Genomic DNA, 24,272 nt, shown 5'->3' on the forward strand with positions numbered 1-24,272 from the left:
AAGTAAATAATTTGGCATAAGTATGGATTTGATTATCACTAAACTGTTGAAGAAATGTCAACATTTCACAGCGTTTACAAAGGAACCTGCAAATTCATTTTGTCTCTTTTGCTACTATGGTTTTAGTTAAATGAGCAACAGATTTAAGGTATACTCCACCCAAAAATTATATTATTTTATATAATACTTGCTCCATGTAGTTTGTAGTGATTGGTGTGAAAAACCTTTAATCTCATGTTTTCATGGAGAACTGAGATAACAAACTTTCTAATAGAATGGGCATCTATAAAGACTAATGCTGGACCAGAGCACACAATGTGAAAACATCCATGAAAAGAATCCTGTTACTCGTGTTACAGAATTCACGTCATGTCATTCAGTCATATACTCACAAAAGGAGACAGCCATGCATTTTTTGCTAAAATATTGTTAAATAAATATTTCTGGTAAAATCAGAGAAGTGCACGAAGAGGAAACGTGTTCATTTTGGAACGAGCTATTAAATAGAAGAAAGGACACTTTACCACTACACCGTAAATTTAAATTCACATGTCAAAAACAATATATTTGTTGTTGTTTTGTTTGGTGTTGGTAGGAGAAAAAGTGGCTCATCTAAATGATACAAATGAAAAGCAATGTGCTTACTATGCTTTTTGGGGGTGAAAATTCTTTTAGTTTCTGGATTTATTTTAGTGCAAAGGACTGGAAGCTGTAGATGGAGTAGGAGTTTTAAGAAAAAATGTAGTTCAGGGTATTGCAGTTTGTTTTTATTTTAGTTTTATTATTGGCTGTTGCACACCAACCAGCCGGTGTCTTTTGTCTGTCCAGCTGTGCTTGTTTAGTTGAATAATTGTTGCGATTTGCCCTGAGTATTCAATCATTTCTCACTGAGAAGCAGTTGCTCTATGGTTTCTGTTAGTTTTAGCATCTGGCCAACCTTTAATTAAACATGATGTGCCATGTCTATGTGTTGTATCTTCACTTCCTGGAATTGTACTAACTAGTTGGTAACTAACTTGTTTCTGCCCAGTCTGCATTCTAGATTAAAGTCGGTCATGTTTCTTCTGCTAACTATCTGTTTTGATTTTTGTTCCTTTGTTTTCATTCCAAGTTTAAACACTACGTTAACCCAAGTTGGAGACTTTCTATACAAACTATTTCTTGACTCATTTTAAGTGATGCACTATTTTAATTATCCATTTTATCAATAACTAGCAAAATACCCGCGCTTCGCAGCGGAGAAGTAGTGTGTTAAAGAGGTTATGAAAAAAAAAGGAAACATTTTAAAAATAACGTAACATGATTGTCAATGTAATTGTGTTGTCATTGTTATGAGTGTTGATGTGTTTTATATATATAAAATACACACACACACATATAAACATATATATACATATACATATACACATATATATACATATCTACATATATATATATATATATATATATATACATATACACATCCACATATCAACATATATATATACACATATATACACACACACACGCTTTATGGGTGATGATTGTTTTACTCTTTTTATCTTTATTTTATTTTATTGTAGAATCAACTCCTATCTGCGCACAGCAGGGCAGCCGTGGGCAGATGCGTATGGTGTATTCACTCCATGTTATCGTGCATTGCGCTGTCAGTGGTATTTTGATAAAAGAATTTGAACAACATATAAGAAGCGTATAAATTATTAAACAGTAAAACATTAACATTTAAGAAGTAAAGTTACATTAAGTACTACTGCAGTGCCTTCGGGTATACCTCATTTTTTGTTTGCCCATTACATGCTTAAATGTATACATTTTTTGGTGCACCTACCGGAGAACACGCGACATATAACCGAGCGTGGGAGAAGCATGGATTTTAAACACGCGTTGAGTTCATCTGCTGGTCTCCCTCGTGGAATAACTGGTAATGTTTGACTAAAATCTACAGCGAGTAAAACGACATTACCTCCTATTTTTTTTTTTACGATCTCTGAGATCTTGCTTTTTTCGGTTCAAGGCTTCATAAGCTCTTTTATGTTGTATGGTGTACTTATCCCAAACCATCATCTTTGAATGTTGCAAGACTTTCGCCTTGTATGTAGATCGGGGTAATTACATTCATTGCATTCCTAGTCTGAATCACAATCTGATTGTATGGGTGGTTACCTGGCACTGTAGGGTTGCCACCCGTCCTTTAAAATACGGAATCGTGGCGCGTTTGAGAATGAAATTGCGCGTCCCGTTTTGAATCAATACTGGACGGGATTTATCCCGTATTTTTTTTATCATTTTTTTTTTAAAGCAGCGTCTCATGCAAATCATCCCACATGCATTTTATGAAGATGCCTCCTTTCCTACTTTTGATTGGGTAATACTTGATGTCATCGTTAGTTTGATTGGTCTTTTTAACTGTCCAGTGAGGAGGGCGTGTCTTTTAAGTAGAGTGTGCAAAGTGTTGGCACTGAGATGTGGCGTCAGCGCCAGAGTTGAAGCCCCTAACGTTGCGGTCAGCAAGTCGGCTAACATCCGCCATGTGCCGTCTTTCAGTTGCGAGAAGCAGATCACAGAATGATTGAAACTGTTGCCCCTAACGTTGCGCCACGGCGTGTGGTTCGTTTATACCTCGTGTCTTCTCATTAAACTTTTATCTCGCGAATATGTTATTGCAATCCGCAGCGGGAGCGTTTCTATAAACTTAATTTATACTTACGTTTTACACCGTGCTTTGTTTCCCTTATGAACATGCTTGTATGCTTAACTCGCTCCGTTCTCAATTGTTTAATTAATTTTTTGCTCTTCGCTGTTTGCGGCTGTTCCTCCATTTCCCCCTACTTCGTTCTTTTATCTCGCGAATATGTTATTGCAATCCTTAACGGGAGCGTTTCAATAAACTGATTGAAAATAGTTTTGCATTTACCTTTTTAGTAAAAGGCGAGCTTTTAAGCCTGAGAAATCACCCCGTAAATGCACACGTTTAATTGCACATGTGTTAATATGTATGGTTACACAGTATTAAAAGACAGTGAACAACGTCAGTTACCTTTGTTCCCGCGTTTGATAAAAGGTGAGCTTTTAAGCCTGAGAAATCACCCCGTAAATGCACACGTTTAATTGCACATGTGTTAATATGTATGCTTACACAGTATTAAAAGACAGTCAAAAATTAACGTCATTTACCTTCGTTCCCGCGTGTGACTCGTGCTGTAAATCTCTTCCTTGTTTTTAGTTCACGTGATTACGTAGGAGGCGTGATGACGCGATACGTGACTCCGCCTCCTCCATTACAGTGTATGGACAAAAAATATGTTCCAGTTATGACCATTACGCTTTGAATTTCGAAATGAAACCTGCCTAACTTTTGTAAGTAAGCTGTAAGGAATGAGCCTGCCAAATTTCAGCCTTCCACCTACACGGGAAGTTGGAGAATTAGTGATGAGTCAGTCAGTGAGTGAGTGAGTCAGTCAGTCAGTGAGGGCTTTGCCTTTTATTATTATAGATAATAACATTTGTTATCCACAAAGATTTTTACTTTGCTTATAATCTTATTCTCTGCCAAACTACAGTAAAATACCTGATCCAAGAGGCTTGCAAGACAAGTATTTATTTATTTTTTATTATATTAGAACTGCTGGAAGATAACAAATACACATCAAAAAGATGAGACTTCATGACTTTTAATGTTGTGAGACTTTAAGAGATTGTAAGGGCATGTTTGGCATACCTTTCAATTAAAAGTGCAATTTGATCATTTCTTCTAACTGGTAGGAGCACACCCATGTACTATTTAAAACTTAAGGTTTTAAACAAAAAAATAAAATAGTTTCACTTGAAAATTTTTAATCTGTGCTTTTTAATTCTCACACTTTGAAATCCTTCATCAGATATGTCAGATTAATTTTAGGTGGCTCCAGATGGATACAATTTCAGGTGTTTAGCACAAGCAAATAGCTAAAAGAAATTTTGAAGCATGTCAAAATGTGTCATATATATTTAAGCAATATGGCTACAGTGTATGCACAGTTATGTCCAGAAGTATTTGGACAATTAAACACTTTTCATAATTGTGTGCTCTGTGTGCCACCACAATTGACTTGAAATGAAGCAATCAAGATGTAAATGAAGTGTAGACTTGCAGTTTTAATTTAAAGTGTTTAACAAAAACATTGTATGAGCCATTTAGAAAAGGCAGCCATTTTTATACATTACATTTATACATTAAAATTATTTGGACAAACTGACATAATCTTGAATATAATGAGCATTTTCAGTGCTTGGTTTGAAAATCCTTCGCAGACAATGACTGCCTGAAGTCTGGGACCCATGGATTCCCCAAATGCTGGGTTTTCACCCTACTGATATTCTTCCGGCCCTTTACTGCAGCTGTCTTCAGGTGCTGTTTGTTTGTTGGACTTTCTGCCTTCAGTTTTGTCTTCAGCAAGTGAAATGCATGTCCAGTTGGAATGAGGTCATTTCAGTGCCGGACTAACCAATAGGCACATGTAGCATATGCTACGGGCCCCACAATTTCGGGGGCCCCCAAATGGTGGACCCAATATTTAATGAAAAAGTGTAGCATTGAAAAACTGGTCTTTAAAAATATTATCTTTACGTTTTTAAACTGTAAATTTCTTACACAACAAAACTTTAGGGGCCCAACACATAAAATTCACATAAATATTATAAGATTCTTATTATAATCGAGAGTAAAATAATTTTTTAGTCCAGTTTGAACTGTTCAGAATCTAAACTTCAGATGATGCAGACCAAAAGGGCCCCCAAATTTGAAATGTGCTACAGGCCCCCAAAGCTCTTAATCCGGCCCTGGGTCATTTGACTGACTTGCTCATTGAAGAATATTCCTCTTGTTTACCTTGAAATTCACTTGGTTTACTGTCACAGTGTATTTTGGCTCATTGTCCATCTGTACTTTAAGGCGTCATCCTATCAGTTTTGCAGCATTTGTCTGAATCTGAACAGACAGTATAGCCCTGTACACTTCAGAAATCTTTCTGCAACTTGTGTCAGTTGCCATATCATTAATAAATACCAGTGACCCACTTCCCTTGGCAGTCACGCATGTCCATGCTATAAGTCCATATTTCACAGATGATGCATTATGCTACAGATCATGAAACGTTCCTTCTCTTCTTCAAATTCTTCTCTATCCATCATTCTCATACATATTGATCTTAATTTCATTTGCCCAATGAAAACTGTTCCAAAACTGGACTTTTTTTTATATTTTCTGGTAAAATCTAATCTCTCCTTCCTATGCTTGAGGCTTACCAGTGGTTTGCACCTTGTGGTAAGCGTTCTGTATTTACTTTCATGAAGTCTTCTCTTGATTGTAGACTTTGGCAATGATAGGTCTACCTACTATAGAGTGTTCTTGGTTTGGCTAAATGTTGACAAGAAGTTATACTTTGCCAAGGAAAGAATTATGTGATCATGCAGCACAGTTGTTTTCCATGGTTGTCCAGGTTTTCTGGTGTTGCTGACCCCACCAGTGCTTTCCTTCTATTTAAAAATGTACCAGATTGTTGATACCACTCCTGGTGTTTCTGCTATCTCTCTGATGGGTATGTTCTGTCTCTGCCTAATGATAGACTGTTTTTATTTGCATGGACAGCTCTTTGGACCTAATATTGAGAGTTCACAGCGACAGCTTCCAAAAGCAGACTCCACAAATTAATCCCAGACCTTCTACCTGCTTAACAGGTAATGGAATAATGAGGCACCAGCTCCCACCTGGCTATGGAACAGCTTGCTAGTGTAATGGGCTAGAATTCAGTATTCTAAAGAAAATGACATTTCAGTGTGTTGCTTAGTGTAATGGGCTATAAACCAGTGTTTTAAAGAAAAGGCAGAATTTCTGGAAAATTCTGCTACAGGTTATTGCTGATGGCTATCTACTGGATACAAATATTTAACTGTCTTGCTAAAGAGTCACCTGCTTTGAATAGTCAGACTGCTTTGATTTAGTATCTTATCTACACACAATGTGGGGATACAGAACTGTCTGCTTCCTTGGAAAATTAATGAGTTCTGGGGACATTGGTTTCTAATCAAGTACTCAAAGTAAATGTGTTTACACTATTTGTTACACAGAGTAAATTGGCTTGCACCATTGTTATCACTGATTACCATGTTCATCTATGCAGAAATTGAAGCATATATATATTTCTGGGAAAAGGAGAATAAAGGTAGAAGAGAACAGAGAAGTATGGTCTGAGACTTGGGACTGCTGTCTGTTTCTTTTATGCTTTACACCAGGCATGTCAAACATGCGGCCCCATGTTTTAAGTAATTGGTCAAGGTTTCAGCCATTTACAATGATGCTGTCAGGAATCTCATATACAAATGAGCTTCAGTATCTCACTGAAATGTCAAAGTCTCAAACTTATGGTACCATTTCTGAGCTAATGGCAGCGGGTGAGTTGTTCCCCTATGAGTTTCAAGTATATTATTATGGAGTCCTACACTCCAGGTTTGGACAGGCACTTGAGGGGATAAAAAAACAGGTTTTCGGGAGATGTTATGAATGGGCACTTTGATGTTCTCATTCCCTACACTTACATGCCTGATGTACACATGGAGCGCACACAAATTGAGGATAAAAGTCGGTCGCCTTATAAGGCGGGTGAGCCTAGTAATATAATAAGGACCTAGCTAAGAGGTTAAGACTCTAATTCTACACTGTTGTATGGAGACTACATGGAAATAAATTGCTTTTCTTTAAACTTTAAACTTTAAGTGTTACATTTTTTAAAGTTTTCAGTATTGGAAAGAAAGCTACAGTAACTTTGTATAATAGTATAATAGTATTTGTTACAGTATGGCCCGCTGACGCACGTATGGCAGTCGAAGCGGCCCACCAATGGTAGTGAGTTTTACATGCCTGCTTTACACCATATTGCTGTGGCTACACCCTGTAGCAACAGTGACTTGTACCTGGCCCAGGTTCCCCTAGGCCTGAGGTCAGTAACACTAGTCAATAGTCCAAATACTTTTCAGCCCCTGAAAATGGGGGGACCATGTATAAAAATATATGTCATTCCTAAATCGCTCATACTGTATTTCTGTTAAACCCTTTGAATTAATGTTGAAAGCCTACACTTCAATCATTTCATTTCAAATCCATTGAGGTGGTGCATTGAAACAAAATAATAAAAATCATGTCACTGTCAAAATACTTATGGACCTAACTGTTTACATGAGTTCAGAAGAAAAATATGCTTACATCTTTCACCATTTTCTGTTTGAAAAACAAATACCTTAATGTCAACCAGACCCTGAACTTAATAGGCTCAGTGCCCATAAACATATTGTCCCTTCCTGTTTTTCTCTGTTATTGATGATTTTTTACACTGAATGTTTTGAAATCTACACCCAAAATCTAATATTAGATAAAACTCACCTGAGTGAATAAATAACACTTATTTTTTATTTATTTCATGCAGTAATTCATTTAGATCACTTTACAGAGATCTGTTTTCATTTTGACATTAAACAGTCTTTTTCTGTTGATCAAGTTCAACAAAGCCAATTTAAATCCATTCTGATTCAAAGTTATGTAATAATAAAATTAGCAAATTTTCATATTTTTGCATACTGTGCATGACATTTCTGTTTCTTTTGTTTATGTTCAATTGTATTTTGAGTTTATGTTATTAATCTTAATTGAAAGTGTAATTTTTATTTAAAATGCTGGACTTATAAGAAGAACTGTGCTGAATAAGAGTAAATTGAATCTTTCCATTGACTTTCCCCATCTTGACAATCTTCTGCTTTTCTCCCATCCCTTATATTCTGTCTCAGGGGTAGGCAATGTCAGTCCTGGCAGGCCGCAGTGACTGCAGGTTTTCGTTCCAACCAAATTGCTTAATTAGAAAACAATCCTTGCCAATCTCAGACCTTATTTAATTTTATAGCTTGTTAATGTGCAATGTAATGTTTTTATATTGTAGATTTTTTTCCTTTCCAAAGATATCATCCAAATGATTTGAAGCCTAAAACAGGTAATTTTGAGTCTGTCATATCTTTCTCTTAAGTGTTTTATTCAAACCAAATAGTGCATGATGAATCTACACAGGTGTAAATGGAAACAAGTTAAATGGAGAACTGCTGGCTCCTTTGTCTTTTGGATCTTATTGCTAGTAAGGAGCCATTAAAAACAGTGAATGCAGCTGTTTACGACTGAAATAAGCAATTACGGGTGGGGAACCTTAATAAGCAAGACCACTAAAATGAAACATCAAGCAATAAGTGTTTCATCAGCAATAACTGACTTCTCATTAAGAAGGTTGGAGCAAAATCCTGCAGCCACTGCAGCCCTCCAGGACCGACATTGCCTACCTCTGATCTATTTTGTTTTAATATTTTTAGGTCAGAATCCTACCTTGTTGCAACAGTGAAACTGTTTTTATTTCTATTGTGAGTGACCTCATTTTTGCTTCTTATGATACTTCCACTCCTTGACTTCAATTGTAGTTTTTGATGTTACTGAGCACATCAATCCTCCAAAACATTGTGCTGGAGTCATGAAAACTGACTACTTCTGGATGTTGGTTTTTTTAGCCATTTGCAATGATGTGTCTTTTATGGTGGCAAGTCCTGTCACAGCTCTTCACAAACTTTCTCTCCTTTAATGGTTCTATATTTTAGCTTGTTCTTTTTAACATTTACATGTTGTTACTGACTTATCTGTTTTGCAACCACAAGTTTATTTGTCATTATAATGTTGTTGAAAACCAGATCTGTATGAAAGTCACTCCCATGGATATTTACCTTATTGCTGCTAGCTTTGAAAGGTCTGTTTTTTTTTTTAAGATTTTCATAACATTTATATAGTTTTATATTATAACTGTTTTTAATTTGAAAATCTTTTTCTGGTTCTGGTTTCACCCTACTTTTAGTTTTTGCAGGCAGGTGATGCCCATATAGAAAATAAAGACAGACTAATGATCTTGTATATATACGGTAGCATTCAAGCACCTACTCTAATATTAATGTTTTGTCTCATCAGTTAAATTGTTTTTTAACTTTGCTTTATGCAGCCACTTGTGTTTGCCGATTTTGTTTCAACTAATCTTGTAACAGCAAACTAATTTCCTTTATTAAAGTAATTTCTCTGTGTCATATTTTTAACTTAGTTGATTACATTTATATAGAAATTCTTTGAATATAATTTGAATCAGGTTGGAAGACAGATTAGCTGCTTTCTTTAGCCAACAATCAAATGCTGGCTAACACACAAATGTTTATTGCATCTGCCATGTAGCTGACTGGTGTAATTACTGCTCATCCCCATAAAACGGTTTAGAACCATATTGTGAAATGCTTCTGTTTATGGAAAAACATTACTCTTTCTGATAGATGGCTGACTTTGTGGTGGAAAATGTTGAGTTCATATTCTCTCTTTGTAGTAGATGCAGGACTTATGTGTATATTAAAAATATAAACCGTTAATAGTCTCCATTAAAAATGATAAAGGATGGCTGAATTACATCATTACATTTAAAAAAAAACAGTAATTTATTAATGATGAGTGACAGTGCAGCTGAGCTCCATGCTCCCACTTGGGGTTTGTTGTCCTCCCACCTTCCTTCAAATTCTTGCAGTCATCCCTCAGATCCCTGGGGAGGACACCACCTCGATTACACCTCAAGGAATAGTCAGCAGGCACGATCCATCTCTAGAGCACCAAACCTTTACTCCTACATGGGGCAAATGACCGCGCTGCCTTTCTCAACATTGGATGGCTGACTCGACCTGCCTTTCCACCTGCTGCTATTCTCACGGTTCTTCTTTTTGCTCTGTCTCTTTTCAGCTGAGTGCACTTCCCTTTTTAAAAGAGGGATGTGGCACAGCTGCAGCAATCAGCAGCTCCTAATGCCAATTACAGTCATGGGGGATCCTGTACCTGTGCAGTAAGTGCAAGACCATCCACCCTGCTACCACACCCCTACCTGAAGAAGCAAGTCTGACAGTTATTCATTTAAAAGATGCCAATCAGCCGCGGACCTCACTTTACCATAGGGCCTTCTTTCAAATCATTAAATAAAGCTGTAGTGAAGTCTAAATCAAATCATTCTTAAACAATCTCAAAACATTAAAAACTCATACTAAAAACAAGATACTGTACTACACAAAGGGTTTGTTTGTATAACTTTTGCCAGCATAGATCCAATAAAAAAGCAATGCTACCAAGCTCCACTATGTCACCAGAGATGTCAAGTGCTAATGTGTAGCAAATGCAGCTTTACATATGTTGTAGCCTCAAAATTTCCATGTGTCATGACCTGGGTGGAAGAAAACAATCTGAATTTCTCATGTTATTTTTGAGTAGCAAAAATGAAGTGCTCAAATGCTTAGGGGTATAATCAGTAAATTGTTTTTTCATACAAAAGTTATGTACAAGAGCAACAAGATTGAAAGTCATAGGTCAAAACCAAAAATCCAAATAACCAGGGAAAAATGTGGACTCTAAAGCAAGTGATATGCCAGGAAAACACCCAGAATACAGCTTTGTAAGTATAGCTGGCAGAAGACAAGTGCAGTAACATAGTTGTCAGAGAGAATGTGGGATAAACTAATAGTATGGTTGAACAAATAAGCATGGGTTCATTACTAAAAGTCAAAGTATCAAAGCAACAAAACCAAAATGATAGACAAGAATTAAACATCAAAATACCAAAGCTTAGAGCAGGAATTCTTACTAGAAAATAGGTCACATAAATCAAAAAAGCAGCAATGTGAATTGCTGTTAGTTACGTTTAAAAAGAATCCAAAAAATCAGATGCCAAGAATAGCACACCACCATGTTTTATACTGGCAGCACTGTGATCTTACATCAGTGATGGTATGAGAAAGAAACAATATGCTGGTAATTACATTAATTCAAATTGTGTTAAGAAAATGCTAATAATAATCAATTTATTTCTAACATTAATGCAAAAAGGTCTCAATCAACTATGACACCTTTCTTTTGTTTGATCTACTTAATAGATGCACACACACATATGCAATTGAATAACTTTATAATTACACTACATATTTCTGGGAAAAAAAATTTAAATACATTTTTCAGAAATTCCCTGCTTAAAACCTAACGAAATAAAATCTCATCTATCAAACTGCAATCATTCCTATTCCACTGTTAGCATTGTTTGTACCTTACACTACAGTGCTGCCACACTGTAACATTTTGCTTATTTGGAAGAATCCTAGCCCACCCACTATTGTACAATGGGAAAATAATGTATTATTTTACTAAAAATAAGACAAATTAAATTCATCACTTAGAAGCAACTCTGATGTTTTTTAAACCTGACAATCCAAAAATCCAAAATAATAATTTAGAACCACTGATAACTCTGCAAGTATGTGAACATTTGACTTTGATTAACTCTGTTTTTATGTATATTGTTTTCTGCTCTGTAGGGTTAAAGTTATCTGAAAATATTATGATTGTCAAGGCACAAAAGCTGACCCAGACAAGTGACTGAGCAATAAACATTTCCTTTTCTTAATATGTGTTTATTTAATTTTATTTTGAAAGTGATTTATTTTAACTATATATATATACAGTAATCCCTCCTCCATCGCGGGGGTTGCGTTCCAGAGCCACCCGCGAAATAAGAAAATCTGCGAAGTAGAAACCATATGTTTATATGGTTATTTTTATATTGTCATGCTTGGGTCACAGATTTGCGCAGAAACACAGGAGGTTGTAGAGAGACATGAACTTTATTCAAACACTGCAAACAAACATTTGTCTCTTTTTCAAAAGTTTAAACTGTGCTCCATGACAAGACAGAGATGACAGTTCCGTCTCACAATTAAAGGAATGCAAACATATCTTCCTCTTCAAAGGAGTGCTTGTCAGGAGCAGTGACTGTCACAGAGATAGAGAGAAAAGCAAACAGATCAATAGGGCTGTTTTTCTTTTAAGTATGTGAAGCACCGTGGCACAAAGCTGTTGAAGGCGGCAGCTCACACCCCCTCCGTCAGGAGCAGACAAAGTGCGACAGAGTTTGTTTTTCAATCAAAAATCAATACGTGCCCTTCGAGCTTTTAAGTATGCGAAGCTCCGTGCAGCATGTCGTTTCAGGAAGCAGCTGCACAAAAGATCACAACGTGAAGATAATCTTTCAGCATTTTTAGACGAGCGTCCGTATCGTCTAGGTGTGTGAACAGCCCCCCTGCTCAATCCCCCTACGTCAGGATCAGAGAAAGTCAGCGCAAAAGAAAGAGAAAAGTAAGCTGGGTAGCTTCTCAGCCATCTGCCAATAGCGTCCCTTGTATGAAATCAACTTGGCAAACCAACTGAGGAAGCATGTACCAGAAATTAAAAGACCCATTGTCCGCAGAAACCCGCGAAGCAGTGAAAAATCCGCAATATATATTTAAATATGCTTACATATAAAATCCGCGATGGAGTGAAGCCGCGAAAGGCGAAGCGCGATATAGCGAGGGATTACTATATATATATACTAGCAAAATACCCGCGCTTCGCAGCGGAGAAGTAGTGTGTTAAAGAGGTTATGTAAACATATATATACATAAACATACTGTATATACATAAATATATACATATACACATCCACATATATATACATATATCAACATATATATACACATACATATATATATATACACATACATATATATATATATATATATATATATATATATATATATATATATATATATATACACACACACATGCAGACACATATACATATATATACATATTTGTATATCTACATATATATACACATATATACATATATATACATATACATATTTGTATATCTACATATATATAAACATATATACATATATATACATATTTGTATATCTACATACATACACATATATCTATCTATATATATATATTTATATACATTTTATACACATATATATATATAGCTGATTAGCCAGTGGATTCGCTCAGTGAGTGCAAGAGAAAAAAATAAAATGTATGTATAAAATAAGTTAAATTGCCAAATTTATTTTTCCACAAATAAAGAGCACTTACAATAACATAGAAATCAATATAAACAACATTAACATCATTATCATTTGAGAATATGAAGTAATATATAAGAAGCACATTGCGTATAAATATAAATTATTAAACATTAAAATGTTCTTCTATAAAACAGTACCGTGGCTATTAGTTTGTCTGTCCAGGATTTTAAATGAGCTGTAGCTCGCAAACCGTTTCACCTATTGACTTGAAATTTGGTACACAGATACTACGTCACGTCTACTATTCGCTTTCCCACACATATGAACACATATATATATATATATATATATATATATATATATATATATATATATATATATATATATATATATATATATATATATATACACACATACATATACAGACACATACACATATATACATATACATACATAGTGCGTTGCAACACGGGCTGTGATTGTTACATGGGAGGGAGACGACAAATCACAGCTTCCCGCTTTGTAATCAGGCTTGTGATTGCTGCTTTGACGGATGTCCAGATCCCACAGTATTTCCCCTTAGGAGAGGCGTTAGGCAAGTGTAATTGAATAGCGGTGGTGCAAGTTATTACTCTTTTTATCTTTATTTTATTTTATTGTAGAATCAACTCACAGCTGCGCGCACCAGTGGGTGCGTGGCGGATGCGTACGGCTGACGTTTTCATTGTCTACCACCTTCGCTAATCATTGTTGAGGCAGATTGAAGACTTAAGTGCCAGCTTAACTGAAAAATTAAAGAAAACATACTAAGTTTTAAAAGAAATCAGTTTTAACGGGAAAAGATGCCGACGAAAGAAGAGAAGCAGCGGGACGCTAGGGTCAAGAGCTGCTCATTAAGCAGCAAGCGCATCAACCTCTGAGCAAACGAATGGTAAACGTACAGAGAAAGAGGATAAATACTATGAATGGTCATGTCAAGTGTATTCACTCCACGTTATCGTGGAGTGCGCTGTTACTGGTATTTTGATAAAAGAATCTGAATAACATATAAGAATCATATAAATTATTAAACAGTAAAACATTAACATTTAAGAAGTAAAGATACATTGAGTACTACTGTAGTGCTTTCGAGTATAGTACATTTTTTGTTTGCCCATTACATGCATAAATGTATAAATTTTTTGGTGTACCTACCCAAGAACACGCGACATGACCCGGCAGTTAAAAATTTATCGCTCCAGCAATTTTAACTCTGTTAGAAAGTCATCTAATATGGTATTGTAAAGGGCAGCGGGAGCGTTTCTATAAACTCAATTTAAACTTACTGTTTACACCGTGCTTTGAAGATGCATAGTATGCGACACGTGTTTCGCCGTAATTGTGTGCTCATCAGGAGTACAGAGTTACTGCACTCCCTTACGGGAATCAATCCTCGAACGTAGAGGCGAAGCCCCTAACGTTGTGCCACGGCGTGAGGTTCGTTCATTTGACAGCATGTAGATCGGGGTAATTACATTGCAGGCATTCGTAGTGTGATTCACAATCTGATTGTATGGGTGGTTACCTACCAGGTAACGCTTGTGGTTGGTGAGCAAGTCGGCTAACTTCTGCCACGGTGCCCTCTTTCAGTTGCGAGAAGCAGATCATACAATGGTTGAAATAGTTTAATATATATAGCAAAATCACCGCGCTTCGCAGGGGCGAATATGGTATTGCAAACGGCAGCGTTTCTATAAAGTTAAAGTTACGGTTTATACCGTGCCTTGTTTCATATTCTTTTCCTACCTTATCAATTGTGTAATGTGTTTTTTGAACAGGTTTGATTAATGCAAGTGATCACTCCTGCTGCGTTCAGTCACTTCACGTGAGCCACTCTCTTGTGTGATGTTGCGATGTCCACGGGTTTATTTAATGTTAGCTAAGACCCGGCAGTTAAAAGTTTCTCGCTACAGCAATTTAAACTCTGTTACAAAGTGATGCAAACTGTCGTTTATACCTCGTGTCTTCTCATTAAACTTTTATCTCGCGAATATGTTATTGCAATCCGCAGCGGGAGCGTTTCTATAAACTTAATTTAAACTTACATTTTACACCGTGCTTTGTTTCCCTTATGAACATGCTTGTATGCTTAACTCGCTCCGTTCTCAATTGTTTAATTAATTTTTTGCTCTTCGCTGTTTGCGGCTGTTCCTCCATTTCCCCCTACTTCGTTCTTTTATCTCGCGAATATGTTATTGCAATCCTTAACGGGAGCGTTTCAATAAACTGATTGAAAATAGTTTTGCATTTACCTTTTTAGTAAAAGGCGAGCTTTTAAGCTTGAGAAATCACCCCGTAAATGCACACGTTTAATTGGACATGTGTTAATATGTATGGTTACACAGTATTAAAAGACAGTGAACAACGTCAGTTACCTTTCTTCCCGCGTTTGATAAAAGGTGAGGTTTTAAGCCTGAGAAATCACCCCGTAAATGCACACGTTTAATTGCACATGTGTTAATATGTATGCTTACACAGTATTAAAAGACAGTCAAAAATTAACGTCATTTACCTTCGTTCCCGCGTGTGACTCGTGCTGTAAATGTCTTCCTTGTTTTTAGTTCACGTGATTACGTAGGAGGCGTGATGACGCGATACGTGACTCCGCCTCCTCCATTACAGTGTATGGACAAAAAATATGTTCCAGTTATGACCATTACGCTTTGAATTTCGAAATGAAACCTGCCTAACTTTTGTAAGTAAGCTGTAAGGAATGAGCCTGCCAATTTTCAGCCTTCCACCTACACGGGAAGTTGGAGAATTAGTGATGAGTGAGTCAGTGAGTGAGTCAGTCAGTCAGTGAGGGCTTTGCCTTTTATTATTATAGATATATATATATATATATATATATATATATATATATATATATATATATATATATATATATATATATATATATATATATATTGTGAGACTTTCCCGGACACCACCAGTCGGAGACCACATCTTTATAAAAGCACACATTTATTTAATCACTAATAAACACAGTTCTTCACACCACACAATGCACAAAGAAATAATCACACCAAAATTCCAGACTTCACAATGTCCTTGGCCGCCTTTCCTCTCCTCCTGGGAGCATTTGTCCTACTCCCACTCCCGATTCCAGCTCACTGACTGCAAGGAGGCGGCCCCTTTTATTCCTGTCCGGATGTGCTCCAGGTGGCTGATGATGTCCATCCGGCAGCACTTCCTGGTGTGGCGGAAGTGCTGCGCTTTGAACCGGAAGCACTCCGGGCGTCCTTGGCCGATCCCTCCGCCATCTTGTCAAGTGTGGCGGAAGTAATCACATCCGGGTCTCCTGAGGCTTAAAGCGCCCCCTGGCGGTGGCCACGGTTCCCAATAGTACAAATTCTCTTTGTCCCTGTCCCGTGGTCCTCTTTTTATCCAGGGCGGCTGCCCCTTTGTGCCCCGGAAGCTATTAATGTCCCTTTCCGGTCCCTCCAGGCATCCCGGCCAGGTAATGACCGCAGTCATCTGTGACAATATATATATATAGTGTATACTGTCAGACTATGAATACCGTGAATGTAATTACCCCGATCTACATGCTGTCAAATAAACGAACCACACGCCGTGGCGCAACGTTAGGGGCTTCGCCTCTAGTGCTGGCGTCCGAGGTTCGATTCCCGAGAGGGAGTGCAGTGAGTGTGTACGCCTGATGAGCCCAGAATTAGGGCGAAACACGTGTCGCGTACTCTTTGCATTATTTGACAGTAAACTATTTCAACCATATATATATATATATATATATATATATATATATATATATATATATATATATATTTGTTTTTAGAGGTGGTGTACCCCTGCCACCTCACTATAGTGTCCTGGATTCATATCCCATGCCTGTTATTACTTATTATTTGGATGACATCTTTATCCAAGGCAACTTAAAACATTTGAGCTACAACTAGTTACATTGCTTTTGTTTCTCTTATTGTAGCACAAGCAGGTGAAGTGACTTATTCATGGTCACACAGTGTCAGCTGCAGAATTTGAGTTCACAACCTCAAGGTTTGAAATCCAAAGCCTTAACCACTACACCATACTGCCACCATCTGTGTGGAGTTTACATGTTCTCTACATGTGTGAATGAATTTCAGATTGGCCAAAGTATGAGGGTTGCGGTATGCTTTAGTGGGCCCTGTGACGCACTGGCAGCATGTGGTGAGCTCTTTTGTGCCTTCTGCCCAGTTTTGCCTAGATTGGTTTTGAACCCTGATAACCTGAAATGAATATAGTGGATTTGAGGTTGACATGTTATTTCAGAGTTTAAAATAAAATTAAAGTGTTTGATATTTTTTAGTAATGTTTCTAAATGCTGTATAACATTTACTCGTTTCTTAACAGGGTTCGTTATCTTCCAAAGGAGAACATTACAGCAAATCCAAACAACACAATCTCTTTCTCAGTACCAAAGGAAGCAATCTTTGTACCTGAAATGTCCATTGGAAATGAAGAGGACAAAATTACAACTCTCAACCTGGTGGTTGCTGTAAGTTGCAGTAAGAAGTTGAATTCAACTTGTTTGTAATAACCACAATGAGATTATACTGCTATGGGTAATTGTATCAATTCCAGATTATTTTAAAAATCATTCATTTATTCTGTTTCTACCCCTGAGCATGGAATGCAAGACCCTATTCCAGCAAAACTAGGGTGCAAGCAAGAATAAGCCCTGGAGAGAAAACACCATGTCTTAATGTATGTCAGTTCTCACCCACCCACACACACACACACTCACGCGCGCGCAAACACGCACACATTAATACTTGTGTAATTTTTTGTGATAATTTTTCATAAGAACGGAGCATAATGAAACCATGGAAATTTCACACAGAAGGCAATCAAGGGTATTGCTCAATGGGTAGAGCATTTGACTGCAGCTCAAGAGATCCCCAGTTCAACTCTGGGTGTCCTCTTTCTATGTTTTACTCAGTAGAGAAAAGCCAAGCAAAATGACACCTTTTATTAGCTAACTAAAAAGATTACAATATGCAAGCTTTCCAGGCAACTCAGGCCCCTTCTTCAGGCAAGATGTAATACTCAGATAAGCTGCAAGAACAACTGTCTGCAAATGACAGTGCATCAGTCTGGAGAGGCCTTAAACAGGTCTGTAACTACAAGAAACAAACATCAAACAGTTCTGATAATCCCAGTCTGCTAATCAGTTAAATTAGTTTTACGGTGGCTATGAAAGAGAATAGGACATAATCTACTTTATGGTCTCACTGTTACTACTCTACTCTACTCTTCTTCTCAGCTTCCCCCTTTGTCATCACTGCAAAAGACGTCTGCAGCTTATTCAAAAAGCAAAATATTAAAAGAGCTGCAGGCCCGGACCTTATTTTCCCTACATGCAGGCACTGTGCAGACCAGTTGTCTACAGTATTTGCAGACATTTTCAACCAATCTCTGGATCTGTGCACTTTTCTTGTCTGCTTCAAGATCTCCACCATCATTCCAGCTGCAAAAAATTAAAGGTCACTGGCCTAAATGAGTACAGACCAGGAGTTTTAACCTCTGTAGTAATGAAGACCTTTGAAAGCCTTATTCAGAATTACCTCAAGAATGCTACAAAAGACTTCCTGGTCCCATTTTAGTTTGCATACAGAGCTAAAAAGTCCGTGGATAATACAGTGAATTTAGGTCTGAGGTTTATTTACCAACACCTTGATAAGCCAGGGGCATATGTAAGGATCCTGCTTGTGGACTTTATGTCTGCTTTCAATACAATCATTCCAGAGCTCCTAGATAACTCGCCCAGTTCAATCTGCCATTGGATCACAGACTTTCTTATAAATAGGAAGCAATGTGTGCAGGTGGGCATACACACATCTGACCCATCAGCCCTTAGTACTGGAGCACTACAGGGATGTGTCCTTTCTTCACTGCTCTTCTCACTTTATACAAATGACTGTACCTCTGGCGATTTATCTGTCAAACTTCTTAAATTTGCAGATGATAACACAAATAGGCCTCATTTCAAACAATGATGAGTCTATATAGAGACAAGAGGTGGAAAATCGGACATTGTGGTGCAAGCTTAATAATTTGGACTTTAACATTCAAAAAACTTGGGTGATGATCATAGATTTCAGGAAACAGTCACCTGCTCACCTATCACTTGCTTCAAATGGCTCAGCCATTGGGATGACAGAATCATTTAAGTTTCTGGGCACTGTGCTGTCACAAAACCTTAAATGGGACCATTAAATCACATGCATCCTTAAGAAAGCCCATCAGAGAATTTTCTTTTTGTGTCAGCTGAGGAAATTCAATCTCCCTCAAGCAATATTGGTCCAAGTGTACACAGCCATCATCGGGTCCATTCTGACCTCATCTATAACTGTCTTGTTTGGTGCTGCCCCTGTTCAGGCTAAGAACAATCTGCAACGCATCATCAAAGCCTGTGAAAGGATCCCAGGCTGTAACTTACAGCACACTGAAATCCTATATGAGTCCAGTCTAAGGAAAAGGGCCACAAAGTTCATTGCTAATCTGACTCACTCAGGACATCACCTATTCTAAAGACTTCCCTCCCGCAAACATCTTCATGCAGTGAAAGCTAAAACAACATGTCACCTAAGCAGTTTTTTTTGCCATGTGCAGTTATTCTTACTAATCAGGTCAGAGCTTCTACTCAGTATCTATGTATGCCTGCACACTTGACTGCCTGGCCATTTTAATCCTACTATCTCTTTATTGTTTTATCCTTGTATTCTGCATCATATTTTAACTTTTATATTTTACATTTTTATATTTATGTTTTGTATTCTGTGTTGTCCTTATACTGTATGTTGCATCAGTACTATCAAGATAAATTTCTACTACACATTATCGTACCTGGCCAATAAAGTGAATTCTGATGCTGATTCTGATTCTGAGCTCAGCTAGTAATTGCACTCTGCGAGACGTGCTTCTTTTGTTAAATAATGAGAATATTTTATTACTTTTCTGTTTGTTGCTGTTTTCTAAGCTTTCATTATGCTGATTAGATAAATGGGATTCTTTAATATTGTACATGGTTAGGAAATAAATTCTTTTCAGCCATTGCCTTTATTTGGAACTTATTCTAAGGATGAGAGTTTCTGTTGGCTGCTTGTCTTAATTGTCAGTAAAACCTGAGAACAGAATGCCAAACATTATATTTCAAACTAAGTCCATAAAAGTCAATGCTACAGTGGTATTGGGCCTTCACAGTCTTACAATTGCCATATTCTTGTTGTTGTACTGAACTATGGCATAGCACTTTTAGAAGTAACCTCCTAAATGAGCAGCAATGCACACTGGATGGGAGCTTGGGTAAAATAGTAGTCACCCTTGGTGGCTGAAGTATAAAGGCTTGTTCACCATGCCAGTTCCAGAATCCAAGCCACCTCTCATGAAGGATTTGTTCTTATAAGACCTGCAGGAAATTCCTCTTTGGCAGCAGGTCCATGTAACATGTTGGCATTGTTTACAGGTGAACTTTTCCCAAAAAGATGAATTAAAGTCCACTTTCAATGAGCAGGGTATCATTGGAAAACTGTATAGTGCAGACAGCTGGAGTGGTACTTCCAATACCCTTAGCCTTGTTATTGTGGCCCATCTGGATCAAGATGTTTTACAGCCTACATATACAATTAGATGCAAGGAGTCAGCCCATCTCTAGCTTGAAATGATAACTGCACAACAGCCTAGATTGCGAGTTGATGGGTGCTTTTTTATATTAGTGTACATGTCCAATATTGAAATATCCCACTGTAAAGCTAATACCATAGACATCTTTGATAGGGATCAGTGATCTACACAGTCATTTATCAGCAAACTTTGAAGGAAGTTCACAAAGCACTCAGTAGCTACACTTCACTAGGCAACATCAGAGCTGGCAAAAAGCCTAGAATGACACCTTCCCATTTCTCATCAGCTACACCAGTTCACCAAATACAAGAGTGACATCACTCCCTGCTAGCACACATTCCAATAAGTGTGCACACTACTTGCGAGCTGAACTGATACACCAGCCTAATGGAATGATTCTGAAAAAGAAAGCAAACCCACCTGAGCATTCCTTACCAACGATACCAGTTTACCAGTAGCAAAAAGTAACAGGATTGTTGACTACAAGAACCTGCCAGCCAGCCTTCTAACTCAGACTCCATCGTGATCTTCAGGAGAGACAAACCAGAACTCAGGCATGATATCGTCAACAGATAGCCCATAGCCAGATTATAACCTACGAGCCTCAGAGTGAGGCTTAGTGGCCAATGGCAATGTAAAATCTATAGACTAGCTTATGCCATGCAGCATTGAAGAATTCAGGCTGAGGGAGTGCAATCAGCTGCTCACTCAGCTGTTGAACATCTATTGTTAGATTGCTATGAAGAATGTTCACACTTTTTTTTAACTCTGTTTACTAAGAATTTTAAGAACAAATTATGAGCACTTTTCTACATAGTCACCTTGCTTTGCGATGCAATTTTCCCAGCATCATACCAACTTTTTAATGCCCAATTACTACTCTTCCTGCCTTCATCATTTCCAATGAAAATATAAAAGTGCAAAAACTTTTTGAACATCCCTCGTACATGATGGAGACAGGAATGGAGACTGAACCCTCACCAGTATCAAAACTGGTGACTGCACCTCAATTCTTCAGTCAAGAGTTAGTGGAAAAATGAAAGCTGCAATTTAGACAATCTCAGTAGACACATATAATGCAAATGTAACTAATTCTGTTAACAATATAATAAATATTTCATGTATGTACATAAAACAATAAGAAGAGCTTTTAATTGAATATGAAACTTATTTTCAGGTCAATCAAATAAGCAGATAAGTTAATGTAATTTGATTAAAGAGAACCTTCCTTAATTTAAAGTTCTAAAATTTTAATTTATATTCTGACTCTTGAAAGTTAATTTATTTTGCAGTTCAGTCATTCCAATTTTGTTTGTTTTTCAGGGAGCTCCAGCATTGGTACCAAATTCCGTTCTTTCATTCTTAAACGGTATAATTAAGAAGCAGAATAGTACATTATTTCAACAAAGGACCGTGAAAGAAATTGTGTGGGGTTATAGTGACCCTGTATTGAAAGCTTTAACAAACCTGTCCTTGATAAAAGATGATATGACAGGAGTTATGTACCCAGTAAGTAAAACATGTTTCCTTTTATAGTCTGTCTGTAGGAAAAAAAAGTCCAGTAAAAAATATCAAAACTTAATACTGCATTTTGCCCTTTGAGATGGCATTTCCTTATAGATGATGACCTTTGCTTTAAAAAAAGAGGTTTCTTTTTAGATTGTGTTTTGTAAATCTGCACTGTTGTACAAATTAGCCTGTTTATCCTATTTTTATAGGATTTCAGTTGACTTTTTGCCTGTATAGAAACCACACCATGCTTCTGTGGCTACTGGGCATACAACAGAGATCCATGAACTGTGTTTAGTATGATTCAGACATGTTTGATTTTACTCATGCATTTGCAAACGCCCTAAGTTTGTGTGTGAGAGTTGGCTTGCACTGTATTTACTTGAAGTGATATTGAGGCATGTAACTTCCCTTGTCCATCTTGTGGACAAAATAATACTCCAGGCCAACTTAATTTATAACAACATGAATGAATAGAATAGCCCAACACAACACACACTCATCTATATGTTCCCACAATCACCCACATCATGCCCACCTGCTATCATTAATAATCCTTAATATGCATATTTTTTAATATTACAAGAAATAAGAATACACACATCAGAAAAATCTGACTTGAACTAGGCAGAGCAGAACCAGACACTGGTCATTGAAGCTTTGAGGGACTGTCACTTTAGGACATTAGAACAATCTAGACAAGAACAGGCAATTCAGCCCAACAAAATTCACTAGTCCTATCCATTTAATTCTTCCACAATAACATCAGGTCTAATTTTGAAAATCCTAAAGTCTTACTGTCTAACTCGCCACTTGGTAGCTTATTCCATGTGTCTATGGTTCTTTGTGTATAGAAAAACTTCCTAATGTTTGTGCAAAATTTACCATTAATAAGTTTCCAACTGTGTCCCCGTGTTCTTGAGGCGGCTGAAGCGAGCACGTCTTCCCCCTTCCATCCTCACCATGTTCTACAGAGGCACCATTGAGAGTGTTCTGACTAGCTGTATGACTGTCTGGTATGGCAACTGCAACATATCCGACCGCAAGCACCTGCAAAGGATAGTGAAGACAGCAGAGAACATTATTGGGGTGCCTCTCCCTTCACTACAGGACATATTTTACAAACGTAGTGTCCGCAAGGCCTGCAGCATTGTGCAGGACCCCTTACACCCCTCACATGGACTTTTCACACTTGTGCCATCCAAGAGAAGATACTGCAGCATCAAAGCCAGATCTACCAGGCTGCAGGAGAGTTTTTACCCCCAAGCTGTTAGACTCCTTAACACCAGGCTGCCCCCTGGGACCTTCCACACGGCCTCAACCACCTCTAAAAACAGAACTTTTATACATGCGAGCCACTGTCCTGCAAAGACGAGTGTGCAGGTAGAAAAGAACTGAAACTCTCATACTGACCTTTAAGTATTTTGACACTCTTGATATCCTTCTGACCTGTCATTGTTTACACATGTCTTAAACAAATATTATCATCCACTGATCATTTCTGTATTATCTATATCTATTATTTATTATATTACATATCTTACACATCGATATTCCTACTACTTCTTTGTCTTGTCTTTGCACAATGTCTTGTCTTGTGTATGTTTTAATTTTAATTTAATTTTAATTTAATTTTTAATTTTAATTTAAATTTTAATTCTATTTCCATCCATCCATTTTCCAACCCGCTGAATCCAAATACGGGGTCACGGGGTTAAATTATTATTTGCACGTCATGTTGTTACACTGTGGACCCTGAGCTTCACAATTTCGTCTATCTGTATACCTGTATATGGTTGAGATGACAATAAAGTTCACTTTGACTTTGACTTTTGAGGAACTCATTTTAAAATAACATTCTCAATCCACTGTACTAATTCCATTCATAATTTTAAACTCTTCAGTCTTAATCTTTACCTTTTAATCTTTTCTTGCTTAATTTACTTTATTACCACAAACCACTGCCATCCCCCATGTCTTCAAGTTAAAAGCTAAACTTTAGAGAATATTATAGAGTGTGGTTTGGGAGTAGTAGTGTCTCAAGCCTGAAGAATTTTTTGGGACATGAACCAGGTCATCCCTTTCATTTGTCATCAGACGAAAGAAAAATAATTATCCATCCATCC

General features: G+C 37.2%; 1 protein-coding gene across 1 annotated transcript in view; it reads left to right on the top strand.

Moving 5' to 3' along the window:
* cd36 (CD36 molecule (thrombospondin receptor)) overlaps window positions 1-24,272 on the top strand; it is a 79,849-nt gene that overhangs the window by 21,448 nt on the left and 34,129 nt on the right. Inside the window, exons 3-4 of the mRNA XM_051923801.1 lie at window positions 17,365-17,509; window positions 21,961-22,146. Of these exons, the coding sequence (XP_051779761.1) occupies window positions 17,365-17,509; window positions 21,961-22,146 (331 nt within the window). The remainder of the gene's footprint in view (window positions 1-17,364; window positions 17,510-21,960; window positions 22,147-24,272) is intronic.

Source organism: Erpetoichthys calabaricus, chromosome 1 (assembly GCF_900747795.2).
Source record: "Erpetoichthys calabaricus chromosome 1, fErpCal1.3, whole genome shotgun sequence".
Classification (NCBI taxonomy): domain Eukaryota; kingdom Metazoa; phylum Chordata; class Cladistia; order Polypteriformes; family Polypteridae; genus Erpetoichthys; species Erpetoichthys calabaricus.